The sequence below is a fragment of the Pongo pygmaeus genome, chromosome 7, assembly GCF_028885625.2.
Source record: "Pongo pygmaeus isolate AG05252 chromosome 7, NHGRI_mPonPyg2-v2.0_pri, whole genome shotgun sequence".
Classification (NCBI taxonomy): Eukaryota; Metazoa; Chordata; class Mammalia; order Primates; family Hominidae; genus Pongo; species Pongo pygmaeus.
This window is the reverse complement of record NC_072380.2, coordinates 113,043,915-113,058,326: the sequence shown is the minus strand read 5'-3', so window position 1 is coordinate 113,058,326 and position 14,412 is coordinate 113,043,915. Positions and strand designations below refer to the sequence as shown.

Sequence of the window (14,412 nt, the reverse complement as noted above, 5' to 3'; positions counted from 1 at the left end):
CATTTCTCCTTGTTAAGGAATATTTGTGGATGATATCAATGAGTTATTAGATTCTTTTTTTCAAGTGTAATGAGATAGTGTAAGAAGACAGTCTGATTCTCCTATCTTTTGTTTTCTCTACAGTATGTTTCTAGATATTACAAGGTTTTTTTTGTGAAATGGTATCAGTTATATTAAAGTAGTTTATAAATGTCCTCAAGAAGCCAGGGGAAGTGGTTTTGAGTTGGAAGTTAAGGGGCTTGTGTAGAGGGTTGGCTGCTAGGCCCTGCGGTGAGCTGCGAAGGCTCTGGGTGTCTCCGGATCTATTTTTTCATCTATATCACAGTGTAAAACACCCCCCACCCAAGGGGCTGATATTTTTGAGGATCAAATGATGTTTATTTTTTGAATGAACTTCAGAAAGTTAAAATTACATGTAAATACAGAGGATATTCTTACCGTGGTTTTATTATTTCCAATAATAAGGTTTTATTTCCCATTTGAAAGCTGCTATATATAAGCTGTCTGTGCTGTTTCAACCAGTAAGACTGGCTTTCCCCTTTCTCTAGTTGTGAAAAAATTGGCCGACTTTGAACTCCCTTATGTTAGTCTTGGAAGTTCTGAGGTGGAAAACTGTAAGGTTGGACTCCGAAAGTGGTAAGTAGTTTCTGAAAGTGACAGAGGCGTTTGAGGACATTTCACCATTGCCCATCAGGACTTATCAGAGTCCCGTCACATCCTGCTCATAGCCTGACAGCTGGAGACCAAGAACTTAGAGAAGGCTGTAAGAAAAGCAATGAAGGCCAGGTGCTGTGGCTTATGCCTATAATCCCAGTACTTTGGGAGACCAAGGCAAGAGGATTGCTGGAGCCCAGGAGTTCAAGACCAGCCTGGGCAACATAGCAAGACCTCATCTCCACTAAAAATCAAAAAAATTAGCCAGATGTGGTGCCGTGCATCTGTGGTCCCAGCTATTCAGGAGGCTGAGGCAGGAGAATCACTTGAGCCCAGAAGATTGAGGCTGCAGTGAGCCAAGATTACACCACTGCACTCCAACCTGGGCAACAGTGCAAGACCCTGTCTCAAAAAGAAAAGAAAAGCAATGAAAATGAGAGAGGGTGAAATAAACTAGTTTCTGAATATTTGTCTTAAAGAATAGGATGTTGAGGATGACTTTCAGTAGTCTCAGGTAAATACTCAGGGTGGGGTGGAGTATGAAAATGAGGAGGGTAGCCATCTTTCTGCATCTCTACTGATAGGCGAACAAGAAAGTAAGACTTGAAAACTAGGGGTGGGGCCAGGGGACATGGATTAAAGCAGATAATGGTGGGAAATGGCTGGCCTTGGGTTTGCTTTGCAATGCATCACTGACCGTATTAATGGAGGGACTTTGTTGATGATTATAACCCGATCTGATTCATCCGTAGAAGTGTGGTATTCCCTGAAGGTAAAGGGTGGATTCAGCCAGTTTGCAGTGAATTTGAACTCTAAGTACTGTGCTTACACGTGCCTAAAAGATGTGTACCAGGGCCATCCATATTCCTAGACAGATAGGACACAAGTGTCCCTCTGCAGAAAATACTGTCATTTCCTCCAGTAACACAGGGGCCTGTGGAGAACAAAATATTATAGAAAATAGTGCCAAGCAGCAGGACTTTATGCACCCCCAGTCCTATAACCTGCAGCTCCCAGCGTTTATTACCGTGGCTGCAAGGGATTGCTCCTTAGGCTCGCTCTCTCCCAGCCCATTTATTCTGTTATCTGAGTACAAAGGTTTTAAAGAAAGGTATTTTGAAATCTAAGAATTCCCTTGACCTTGTGATACCTTGCTCTAGAGCTCCAGTTTGTGGCTTCGAATTGTGGAAGGATATTCCCAGCAAGGCAGTTCATATACTGCTGTTTAGAAGTATCCTGAGGAATGGTCCAGATCTTGAGGTGCGGAACCCTGAGAAGGGGAGAAGGACTTGGTTCCATCCAATAGTTTAGAGTAAAGCTGTTCTGGAAGCTGCTTACTGTAGTGAGTGGCTGAGCACAGTTGTTCCTGGAATTACAGTATGTGAATCTAAGTCGCGGCTTGCTCAGGTCTTAGCTGCATAAACCTAGCCAAGTTTGTTCAAGCTCTCTAAGCCTCAGTTTCTTTATCTATAAAATGGGAATAATAAAAATAGTGTCTACATCATAGGATTATTATAAGGGTTATGTAAAATAGTCCCATATGCTCAGTAAGTTTTGGTCATGTTTGTGACTGTTATATTGATGATGATGGTGATTATAGGAAGCAAAAAAAAAAAAATCCTTGGGGCTTAGATTTTCACTCATGTGCTCTCCTGAAAACCTGAGATCAAAGGAGAGATGACGATTCTGTTGCTTACCTTGAAGGTCGAATTAGAAATTAGGCATTGCCTGTGTCTTTTTGAAATAGGTAAACTCTAGATGATATGTGCAAGAAAAAACATCTACCCCAAATTATAAGCCAGCATCTCAGATTCAGGCAGATTGCATCTGTTGATGGGAACTGGGAAGAAAGGAGGTTCCATTTCTGTTGTTAGAGCTGAGGATCAGGTCTCTGGAGGGGAGATTCTGGCATAGCCTCCTGCAGGTGCCTTGCTCTCTTTCCAGAGGGAAGTCTTGCCGGGTGGGAGCTGGAAGGCTAGCTCTAAAAGCTGAGTGATTCCCAGCAGGTGAAGCCTCAGTGAGGCCTAAGTGGCATCTTAAGGACTTCTCTGTCCTTAAGGAGAGATGCCTGGGTGCATCTCCCCCATGATGATGATACGGCTTCCTCCAGGCCAGAGGGTGCCTGTGCTGGCCTGTGGGAGGCCCAGTCTGGGATGGGTCTGTTCTCTGCACACAGGGGCCTCTGGAATGTGTGGGTGCATAGTTACCTGGAATGTAAGTAGGGATGCTTCAGTTACTTCTCCCCATCCCAGAATGAAGTTGACCTTCAAGCACCATATTTATCCCTTTCCCGGTGTAAGCCAACCCCATTGGTCTATTCACCCTATTCTTCTGAGCATAGCAACTCTGCTTACCTCTGCCTTCTGGTTGGTAGAGATTAGCCATAGGTACCCTTTCCTGACAGTTTCAGTCCCTTCTTAACATGCTACTGTGCTTCTACAGTCATTAATTTCAGTTCCTCGTGATTCTGGATCTGACAGGCAGACACGGAGCCCCTGCTATTTGCAAATCACTCTGTCAAGATGCAGAGGGGCAACTCTGGATAGGCCCCTGGCCTTGGGGTTCTTCACAGATGGTGTCAAGAAAACTTAATCAGAGTGGCAATTGGAATAAACTCAGGGTGCAGAGGAAGCACAGTAGATGGGTGGTTAATGCAGCCTTGGGGAGTAGGGACCAGAGGAGGGGGCACTGCATAAGGCTTGCAAAGAAAGGCCAATCAGTCAGGGGAGGAGACTGGTGAGGGCCTTGGTCTTCCAGGCAGAGGGAGAGGAGAGAAAACATGGTTGGAATACAGCGTTGGTGGTGGGGTTGGTAAGAGATGGAATTGGAAATGAAAGTGGGGGTGGTCCCCGGAAGGGCCTTGAAAGTGAGTAGAATAAATATCTAACTCCAGGAACCATGAGAGTCTGAAAAGTTTCACAGGAAAGACCACTCTGGTTAGAATATGGAGCATGAGATTAAGGGCACGTGGCTGAGACAGAAAGCCTGGGAAGGAGGCTCCCAGAGCAGCTCAGGCAAGAGATGAGGGTGGCCCTGCTGCAGGGTGGTGAATATGGGGGTGGGTCTGTATGGGGCAGTTGACTATGCCAGGTATTGTGCGGTGGAGAAAGGGAATCCACAGCTTGGTGGCCAAGAGTGAGGCTGAGTGTGAACAGGGATGCAGACCATTCCCCTAAAGCTTTATGTTTGTGCCTCTTTACTCTCAGAGCCCTCCAGGCAAGAGCTTACAGTGTAAAGAAATTAGGAAACAAAAGAGGTGGAGGGACAGAGTGAAAGCTGGGCAAGTGGAGGTGTGGCTTCGTTAGAAAAGGGGGCCCTGGTTCATAGGGTAGAGGGCCACCACTTTCCAAAGCACTTGCCAGGTGCACCCATGGGCCATGTCACAGGAATGAATTTCACGCTCCTGAATTTTGCAGGTATATGGATCCATCCCTCGACTCCATGCTGATGGACTGCAGCGTGGCCGTAGATTTGCTCTACATGCAGGTGAGGGTCACCAAGAGCTCTGACAGCACCATAGATCATAGGCCATGTTGGCTTGGAGTCACTAAAAAAATTTTGTGGCAGTTAATAATTCTACCTCCGTACCTAAAATAGGCAAATTCACAGAGACAGAAAGTAGAACAGAGGTTACCAGGGGCCGCAGGGAGTGGAGAAGGAGAAGTTGTTATTGTTTGATGGGTACAAGTTTTCGTTGGGGGATGATAAAAAAGTTTTAGCTCTAAATAGTGGTGATGATTATCCAACATTGTGAATGTATATAATGACTCTGAATTTTGTGAACAGTTAAAATGACAAGTTATGTTGTATATATTTTACCACGATAACAATAAAATGTAAAAAGTAGAGGAGTTTAGAGAGAGAAAAGGAATTCTATCTCCATTTTAACAATCCCTCTCTGAATTTGCAGCTGACACACTGTCATCATGAGCCTAGAAAGGATATCCCTGATAACTTAAAGTCACACATGATCCTTAAATCTCACTCTAGCATAGCCTTCTTGCCCCTAAGCCAACAAGCAACCTGCCTGCCGTTGGCTCCAGCCGGGTGGGAGTGTGGCCTGCACAGTTGCGTTGGGCTCCGGGCTCAGAGAACCCATGCTTCTGTAGTGATCGCTGTTACCATCTTGAAATTCTTCATTTTATTTTTAGTTTTTATTTAAAAAAATTAAATTTTCATTGGTACATAGTAGGTATATATATAATATTTATGAGTTACATGAGATATTTTCATGCAGGCCTGCAGTGTGTAATAATCCCATCAGGGTAAATAAGGTATCTATTTCCTCAAGCATTTATCCTTTACGTTACAAACACTCCAATTATACTCTTTTAGTTATTTTTAAATGTACAATTAATTTTTTAAACTATAGTCATCCTGTTGTGCTAGCAAATACTAGGTCTTCTTCATTCTATTTTTTTGTGCCCATTACCCAAAATTTTAAATTTTTGAACAGCATTTTCATTTTGCACTAGGTAGACCCTGAAAATTACATAGTTGGCCCTACCTACTCCTACCCCCAGCCTCTAATAAAGTAAATTTCGAGCTAGGCCTCAGTTCCTTTCTCCTGCCTCGTGTGATGAAGCTTCTGCCAAGTCGTGGAATGGTCAGCCAGTTGTGCCCCCAACATACACACCCCGGTCACCAGCTGCCCCAGGTGTTCACACTCACCACACTGCCATCTTTGGAGACCTCATCTTTTCCAGGCTTGGCTCCACAATTCTGGGAAGAAAGCTCAGAAACTTCTTTCAGTGAGTTCCCTGAGAACATCTCACAGTCTATTCTCAGGCAGCAGGCAGGGTGGTGGGTCACAGCCCTGCCCTGCTCCAACCCCTCCCAGACTTTCCATCTCACTCAGGCTAAACCCCAGATCCCAATGTCCTTGTTCTTTTTCCTCTGTAGTATTTCTACCATCTGCCAATGTAAGTATGTGTGTGTGTTGTGTATATTTGTTTACTCTTTCCCTACTGGAATGATTTCTCCATGAAAGTGGGTATTTATTCGTTCACTGCTGCATCCCCAGAAACTGGAACTGTTCCTGGCACGATGTCAGCATTAAGCCCTGTGGTGGGCCTGGCATCATATTAATTAAGTGCATTATGTCATTGGAGCTTCATAACAACTCTGTAAGGTAGTTGGCACCATCCACACTTTCAGGAAGAAAAACATTAGGTTTGCTGACAAAAGATTGAGTAGTGGGTTTGGATTAATAGAAATTGTAGATAAAGAAATTTAACAACACTTATTTACAGGTGGCTTTTATTTAGCGTGATTCTAAGCTTCTATACTCGGTAGATTTATAAACTCACGAGAGAGAGAGATGGTGGATAAATTATTACTTTTAATGAGCTTTTCAAGTGGAATGTTAATAAAACCTACTGTAGTACTTTGGGCATAGAAAAAGGTCAATGGGTGGATTTTGATACCCTGGCTTACCAGAGGGTGTAGAAGAGGAAAAGAAACTTAGCCCATGCCTCCTTAAGTGACTTTTATAGATCAAGATCCCAAAGCTCTTCTAAATTCTAAGAGGGCAAATCAAAATACCACTTATTAAATGTTTAATGTTCACTATTGTATTTTTATGGCTAGAATATAGCTTTGAGTTCATTCCACATTATACATTAATACATGTATAATTATGTTCAGCCTGGGAACGGGGGCACACACCTGTAATCCCAGCACTTTGAGAGGCTGAGGCAGGTGGATTACTTGAGCTCAGGAGTTCAAGACCAGCCTGGGCACTATGGCAAAATCCCATCTCTACCAAAAATATAAAAGTCAGCCAGGCGTGTTGGTGTGTGCCTGTGGTCCCAGCTACTCCAGAGGCTGAGGTAGGAGGATGGCTTGAACCCAGAAGGCAGAGGTCAGTTAAGATGTGATTATGCCATTACACTCCAGTCTGGGCAACATACCAAGAACCTGTCTCAAAAAAAAAAAATCACGTTCAGTGTACTTGATACGAGTTAGAGCAGAATTTCCCACTTTAAATGTTTATTGAGGCCCATCCTTGCTATTATGATTCATTATTAGCTGTGTCTGGTTTGATACCATGTCCTTGGTTGAGATTGCATCACATAATTCTAATATCGTTCCTGTGGGAAATATCATCTTTATGGCATGTCTTTTGCTTCTCATTGTGTGATGAGAGGTCAGAGCTTTGAGCATCATAATGTGACTTTTTAAATCTGTCTTCATTAAAGATTTATAACCAGAGGGAAACAGATGATGGTACTTCCTCTGCTCAAAGCTAAAAAAAATGTGGCTTCATGGGAGGCACACTGAATTGCAGTTTCAGAAATGAATTCCTTCCCTTGTTCTGACACTAGTCCTCTCTCTGGGTGACCCTGGGCCAGCCACCATATCCTTCTGAACCACGACATCTCCCTGTTGAGACGAGGTGGAACTAACATCATCTCTAAGTTTTCTCCAAGCTTTAATAGACTGTCATTCAAACCTTAGCTCATTGCCTGGCAAAGTCTCCAAAAAATTGTAGTTGATATCATAATAATATTTGTCATCATTATTATCATCATCATCATCATCATTGTTCCCTGAATCTGGGTAGAGGAGCTAAGAAGTCAAAGGTGGGTCCAAGGTCAGCAGGAGAGTCAGGACCATAATCAGTGCCTCTTTTGGGAGGCCTGCCTTGGCTCTCCCCAGAAGAAAATGCCTACCTTCCTCCCATTTCTCCCAACCAGACTCTGAATGGCCAAGGGCAGAGACTGTCTCATTCCTCCTGTGTCCTGGGTGCCTGGGATATGTGAAAGACTAAGAAGTGGCCAGGCACGGTGGCTCACACTTGTAATCCCAGCACTTTGAGAGGCCAAGGCAGGTGGATCACCTGAGGTCAGGAGTTCAAGACCAGCCTGGTTAACACGGTGAAACTCCATCTCTACTAAAAATACAAAAATTAGCTGGGCACAGTGGCAAATGCCTGTAGTCCCAGCTACTTGGGAAGCTGAGGTGGGAGAATCACTTGAACCCAGGAGGCAGAGGTTGCAGGGAGCCAAGAATACGTCACTGTACTCCTGCTTGGGCGACAGCACAAGATTCTGTCAAAAAAAAAGACTAAGAAGCAGTCATCCTTTAAAAAAGTTAACATGAAAAGCTCTTGAGTTCTGATAAATAATGGAGCCATCATAATTAACTATTAACGGGCACAGCTTTGATTTTCTAAAGCAGATGTGCCCAGTGATATCCAACGAGTCAACTGAATTCCCACAGCCTGTTTCCTTTCTTCTCCTCCTCTTTTAACCTGAGTTTAAAAATGAGAGATTGCATTTAAAACTATAAGTAAGTATAAATTTTGAAGGCTCAGTCAATTCTGGGCCTGCATTTCAGCAGGGCCATTGCTGGCCTGGACAGTGATGCAAATTAGAAAAAGGCACCTCATCCTCCAGGTGGGACTAGTCCTGCGCTGGGGCCCATGACTTGGTGAGTGAAGGGGGGCTGACCTTTGGCTTCCTGAATCCCCTATGGCCTGGTGACCTTGTCCAGGCACACACGTCCCTTGTCCTTCTCCACCATGCTTTAGCCAGAGCCGAGTGGCCAGTGCCTGCCTTTGAGAGGCATATGACCTCCATTTCTCACTACTGTGCCCTCTGCAGAGGACACTAGAGCATGTGTGACTGAAGCTCAGGAAGACCATGGCTTATGTGATTTTGCTTGATTTTTAAATTTTTTAATTTTATTATTTTTTCTTTTTTTCTATCTGCAGCACCTTTAGGATGCTTGATTTTTTAAGTTCAGTTCTGCATAAGCCCCTCTCAGCCAGTGTTCAGGGAACCATGTAACTGAGTAGACTTGTCTAGACTCGACTCTCATTGTCCGGACCTACTCAGAGTGAGGCACTGTATAATATCACATTTGAGTGATGACTTGTGAACCCATAATCAGGGTCAACTCTTTTCAAAGGTAATGATCTAAGGCTAGGCACAGTGGCTCATGCCTGTAATCCCAGCACTTTGGGAGGCAGAGGTGGGCAAATCACCTGAGATTAGGAGTTTGAGACCAGCCTGGCCAATGTGGTGAAACCCCGTCTCTACTAAAAATACAAAAATTAGCCAGGTGTGGTGGCACATGCCTGTAGTCCCAGATACTCAGGAGGCTGGGGCAAGAGTATGGCTTGAGCTCAGGAGGCGGAGATTGCAGTGAGCTGAGATCACACCACTGCACTCCAGCCTGGGCAACAGAGTAAGACTGTCTCAAAAAAAAAAAAAAAAAAAAAAAAAAAAAGGCCGGGTGTGGTGGTTCACGCCTGTAATCCCAGAACTTTGGGAGGCCAAGGCAGGCCAATCATCCAAGGTATCTGAGGTCAGGAGTTCAAGACCAGCCTGACCAACATGGTGAAACCCCGTCTCTACTAAAAAGACAAAAAATTAGCTGGGCATGGTGGCGCACGCCTGTAATCCCAGCTACTTGGGAGGCTGAAAGAGGAGAATCACTTGAACCCGGGAGGCGGAGGTTGCAGTCAGCCGAGATTGTGCCATTGCACTCCAGCCTGGGCAACAGGAGCAAAACTCCATCACAAAAAAAAAAGTAATGAAACAAAACAGTTACATTACCTTTGCTGTAAGACATCTGCATCTCTGTGTCTGAGGATCCAGTTACTCTGATGGTGAATGACATGTCTTGGGTTAGTATTTACTGCCGTGACTCCCGTTTATCTTTACACAGCCATCCCTTCTTTTCGATATTGTTCCCCTGTGCTAACAGCCCTTACTGGGCTCTACCATCAAGTACAATTCAGGAAAGAAGGCAGCGTTTCATTCTTCACATCCATGCTTTCTCGTATGGTCTGTAGGTTTGGTTTGAAGAAGAATTGGCGACACGGAGAAAGCCTTGGGGTGGGTAGCTGCCTACCTGGTAAGAATTCAGTGGCTTGAGCAAGGGAAGGAGGGCTTGGTGTAGTGTCCAGACCTGGGTTTGCTCTAACTCCTGCCACTTACTCGCTGGGTCATCTTGAATATCATAACCTCTCTGAACCTCAATTTACTCATCTGTAGAATGGTGGTATTGTTCCTCCCCATAGAATAGAGTAGGCCTCCCTTATCCTTGGTCATGCTTTCTGTGGTTTCACTTACCTGCGGTCGAGCATGGTCTGAAAATATTAAGTGAAAAAATTTCAGAAATAAACAATTCATAAGTTTTAAATTGCACGCCATTCTAAGTAGTGTGATGAAACGTCTTGCTGGCCCGGAACATGAATAATCTCTTTGTCCAGTTTCTTCGTGCTGTCTGCATCATCCACCCATCAGTCACTTAGTAGTGATCTCAGTTATCACCATCCTGGTATCCCAACACTTGTGTTCAAGGCCCCAGTTTTACTTAATAATGGCCCTAAAGTGCAAGAGTAGTGATGCTGGCATATTGTTATACTTGTTCTATTTTCTTATTAGTTATTGTTGTTCATCTCTTACTGTGCCTAATTTATAAATTAAATTTTATCATAGTTTATGTATACATACATAGGTATGTATATGCAGGAAAAAACATAGTATATATAGAGTTTGGTATTATCCGTGACAGTACCAGGCATCCTTCCTGGGAGTCTTGGATAGTATCCCCTGAGGATAAGAGGGACCACTGTAGTTGGGAAAAAGTCAATGACAAAATTGACCTAAAACAAGTTTTCTACAAATATTAGTTATTTTTCTTCTCCTCTCTAAATCCCATGTCCTTTTCCCCCAGCCTAAACTGCAATATTTAAGGCATATTCAGCTTTTCATTCTTCTCTGGGAGATAAAGCATAGCCTGCCAATATCACTGAGGGATGTAACAGATAGGCTTATGTTCAGACTAAGGTGAAAATAAGCGCCTGATAATTGGCAAAGAATGCTGGGCATTGCCGTATGTAGGACACCGGGCAAGGCACACTGAGACGACGGGTGCGGGGTCTTCCCTTAGTGGTTGACAGCCTGAGGGACAATGGCCATTTCTGCCCGTCATGACAAGTCAGAGCAGCACAGGCCGAGTGTGTGCAGCTGAGGAGGTGGACAGCGGATTCCACGGCCTCCCTGGGGCCAGACTGGCTAAAGAGGAAGGGAGCTGGGTGCCGAAAGGAGAGAGAAAGAGCACAGGAAAAGGTGCCTAACCCAGGGAGGGTAGGCTGAGACAACAGGCTTTGTTACTTCCACGTTTCATGTTGCTTCACCACAGTCCTGACGCGCTTCCACAGGGGGCCATTGCCTTCCAGGCAATTTCTGCCTTTGAGCCCAGTGTCGTTCTGCTGAAGCATGCAGTGGATTAGGAGGCAACCAAGAACCCCATTAAGGATTTGGAGTTTGGGAACACTTGCTGATGGTGGTTACCCTAGGCTGACCAGACAGGACCCAACAATATATTCAACTTTAATTTTTTAAATGTGAAATTAGTTTTTATCTTATAAAAAGTTTGCGAATGTGGAAGAATTCAAAAATGAAAGTAGATGTCACCCCAAATCTTAAATCAACCAGATATATAAACTATTAATTAACTCTTCGGGTATATTTATTTCATACATTTCAAGTATTTGCACATCCATTTCCTTGACTCGTAAGTATCCATATGAGGGTTTTTTGTTGTTTTATATTTATTTTTTGTTGTTTTATAAAAATTAGGGTCTACTACTAGACTCTTACTTGGCAGTTTGATATTTTTCATGTACATTACATACATTTCCCATGTTGTTAAATATTCTGTGTAATTTTTAATGATAGCATAGCCTATTATTTAGTTATACCCAAACTCAGTTACCTATTTTGGGGCATTTCATAACAGTACCTACATCACAGGGTGGCTGTAAGGATTGACTTTTGTTCCGAAGCAATTAGAACATTGCCTGACACATAGTAAGCACTATACATGTGTTTGCCGCTATCAAGTTGAAAATGTTTCATTGTTATAGACAATAGCATTAATGGCCTTATCAATATATTTTTTCCAATATCTATGTTTATGATTCAAATATACTTATTGTTTGGAACTCCATTTTGTCAATTGCCAATACATAGCTGTTGTCCATTTTCCTTTTGGTGATGCTTACATTTTTCCTATTGCTTTATATAAATATTAACTGTTTGATATATATGATGCAATCATTTTCCTTGTTTTTCCATTTGATTCTTAGTTTTGTTCTTGTTAGTTTTCATGTACAGAAGTTTTATGTTTCACATAATTATATATGACGATTTCTTCATTATGACATTTTGTTTTTGTATCTTAAAAAAGATATTCGCTACCTCAAGATCAGATAAAAATATTTACCTTTATTTTTTTCCTGATTCTTTTATGGTCTTATACATTTAAATCTTTATCTGGAATTTATTCGATTGGGTGGTGTGGGGAAAGAGCTAATTTTATTTTCTTTTTTGCCAAGTGTTGCCAATTGTCCCCAAGCTGTTGAACAATCTCTTCTTACTAATTTAAAAAATAAGGCTTATAACACGCTAAATCCCTAAATATATATCCACTTGGGTTTGTTTTTATATCCCTTCATACAAGAGTATGTTTTTGTCAGATTGATTAATTTCTGCTAAGACTGCTAATTTTGCAACTTATGTTATTTTAAGGCAATACAGGACATTGAAAAAGGATGGGCCAAACCCACAGAGGCGCAGAGGCAGAAATTAGAAGCTTTCCAGAAAGAAGACAATCAAACAAAGGTGAATCAAATATTGCTCCAAGAGAAATCCCTTGAAAGGGAGTTAAAGAAACATATTAGAATTGAACTGTTTCTGTAATTTATAAACCTACCAAGCACTAAAAATGGGGTTCTTTTTAAAAAAATGAGAATATCTTCATTGATTGTTCTGGGTACAGAATTAATAAAAGCTTATTGTTTAAAGATTCTAAAAAAAATACAGACGGTATATTGTGAGTCCTCTGCTGAGTTAATTAATATAGATCCTCCGCATTATTTTTAGTGACTACAGAGTATTCCATTTTATGGTTATATTATCGTTTGGCTAACCACTTTTCTATTATTGGAAGTCAGGTTGTTTCCAGCTCTAGCTGCTATAAATCACTTTGGCAGCAAGAGCCATGAGGCCCAGGGCTGTGTCTAATTTATACATACTCTGTGTATTCACAGCACCTGGTATAGTTCCTGGCTGAAGTCCCTGAACATTGCAGCCAACATCCTCTTTGACTATGTGTTCTATTATTCTTTAGGATATATTTCTAAACATTCATTTTTAAAGTTTCCATAAAGGTGTTACCAAATCACATACCTCCTGCCCCCAAGCAGCGAATGTGTCTGACAGACAAGATGTATTTTAACAGAAGAAATGGCCTCTGTTTTGTTGTGTTGTCTTTTTAAAAATTCTTTTGACTTTGCCAGTGTTCACAACTGCAACATTGATTTTTGAACGAAATACAACCAAAATTTAGAGGACTCATTTATGTGTAACAGAAAATAATTCTTCAAAGGCTCAGACCTTTGAGATTTTTATTGATGAACTGCAAAAAAAGAAAAAGGAAAGGCACATACTGCCACAATTTAGTATCCCCCCACCTGCCAGCCCAGTGTTCTACCTCAGCTGTGTCACAAAAAAAAAGAGCTCAGTTTCTCTGTGTGTTTGTAAATTTTGACAAGTGAAGCTTCTATTTTGATGGATAGAATGTTGCTGTTACTTTAGATACGACTACAAACTGTGTATGCCACAACCAAGTCTTCATACATATCTGCCCTATAAACTTCTTAATTTAGTAAGAATATTGTTCTTACCATGCCCTGCCAAAATGTGTATTTGTAGTTTTTCCACAAAATAAATTTTATCTTCTATGATAAACATTTTATCTGAATTTACCATACTATTTGTAATAATGCTATTTTAAAAAAGCTTTGCTTTGAGTACATAAATTGAATAAAAAATTTAATTTTTATTGAAATTTACTTTCTCTCAAAGCATCTGCATGTACTGGTATGTAACCAACATTATTTGTTTGTCAAGTTCTTCTGCTAATGGAGCAAACACATTAACAACTATACTTTATGTACAAGAAAACTTGGAAGTGAAATGAGTGAAATTAACTTAAAAAAGAGGCATTTGATCTAAATCAGAGAAAGGCTGTGGTCCATGGGCCACTTTTTTTGTAAATAAAGTTTTATTGGCACACAGTTACAATCATTCATTCATGTATTGTCTAAGGCCGCTTTTGTGTTGCAGTGGCAGAGGTAAGTAGTTGCAATAGGGACCATATGTCTGTATAGCTGAAAATATTTACTAGATGGTTCTTTACACAAAAGTTTAGCAATCCCTGATCAAAATGTAAATATATTAATATAAACATACTTTCTGCAGCTGTGTATGTTAAATTGTCTTTTTTAGGTACAATCTTAACTAATTTTCAAGTAGAGAATCCTTGTAGAATTCTGTCTTCTGGTGTTCATATAGTCAGTAATATCACAACACCCTTTTATCGAATGTCAAATGCCAACAAGCGTTTTACATAAGTTACTTACTCATCACTGACTTTCTTGCAAAATAGAGCTTCACTTTTAATTAAACAAACACTTTCCTTTCTTTTAGCTCATTGCAGCCAAGAGATTATTACAATTTTAAAGAAGTGTTATCAAACAATAAGATAAACAATTATAAATTTATACCATATCAGTTAGAAAGTGTTGTAGCAAAAGCATGACACTACTCTCTGTCTGCTCTGTGACAAGATGACTCAGCTCCTGCCCCCAATCACTGCACAAGTACCATGTACTTGCAACCTGTCCTTTCTGATGTTTCTCACTGACCCAACTGAAGGCCAGCACCTTAATGCATC

General features: G+C 41.6%; 1 protein-coding gene across 5 annotated transcripts in view; it reads left to right on the top strand.

The window, feature by feature from the left end:
* Positions 1 to 14,412, top strand: part of SNX31 (sorting nexin 31) — a 91,642-nt gene that overhangs the window by 51,747 nt on the left and 25,483 nt on the right. For all 5 annotated transcript variants that reach the window (XM_063668992.1, XM_063668993.1, XM_063668995.1 and 2 more), the window contains 3 exons: positions 549 to 636; positions 4,071 to 4,140; positions 12,204 to 12,296. In XM_063668992.1, coding sequence (XP_063525062.1) covers positions 549 to 636; positions 4,071 to 4,140; positions 12,204 to 12,296 — 251 coding nt within the window. The remainder of the gene's footprint in view (positions 1 to 548; positions 637 to 4,070; positions 4,141 to 12,203; positions 12,297 to 14,412) is intronic.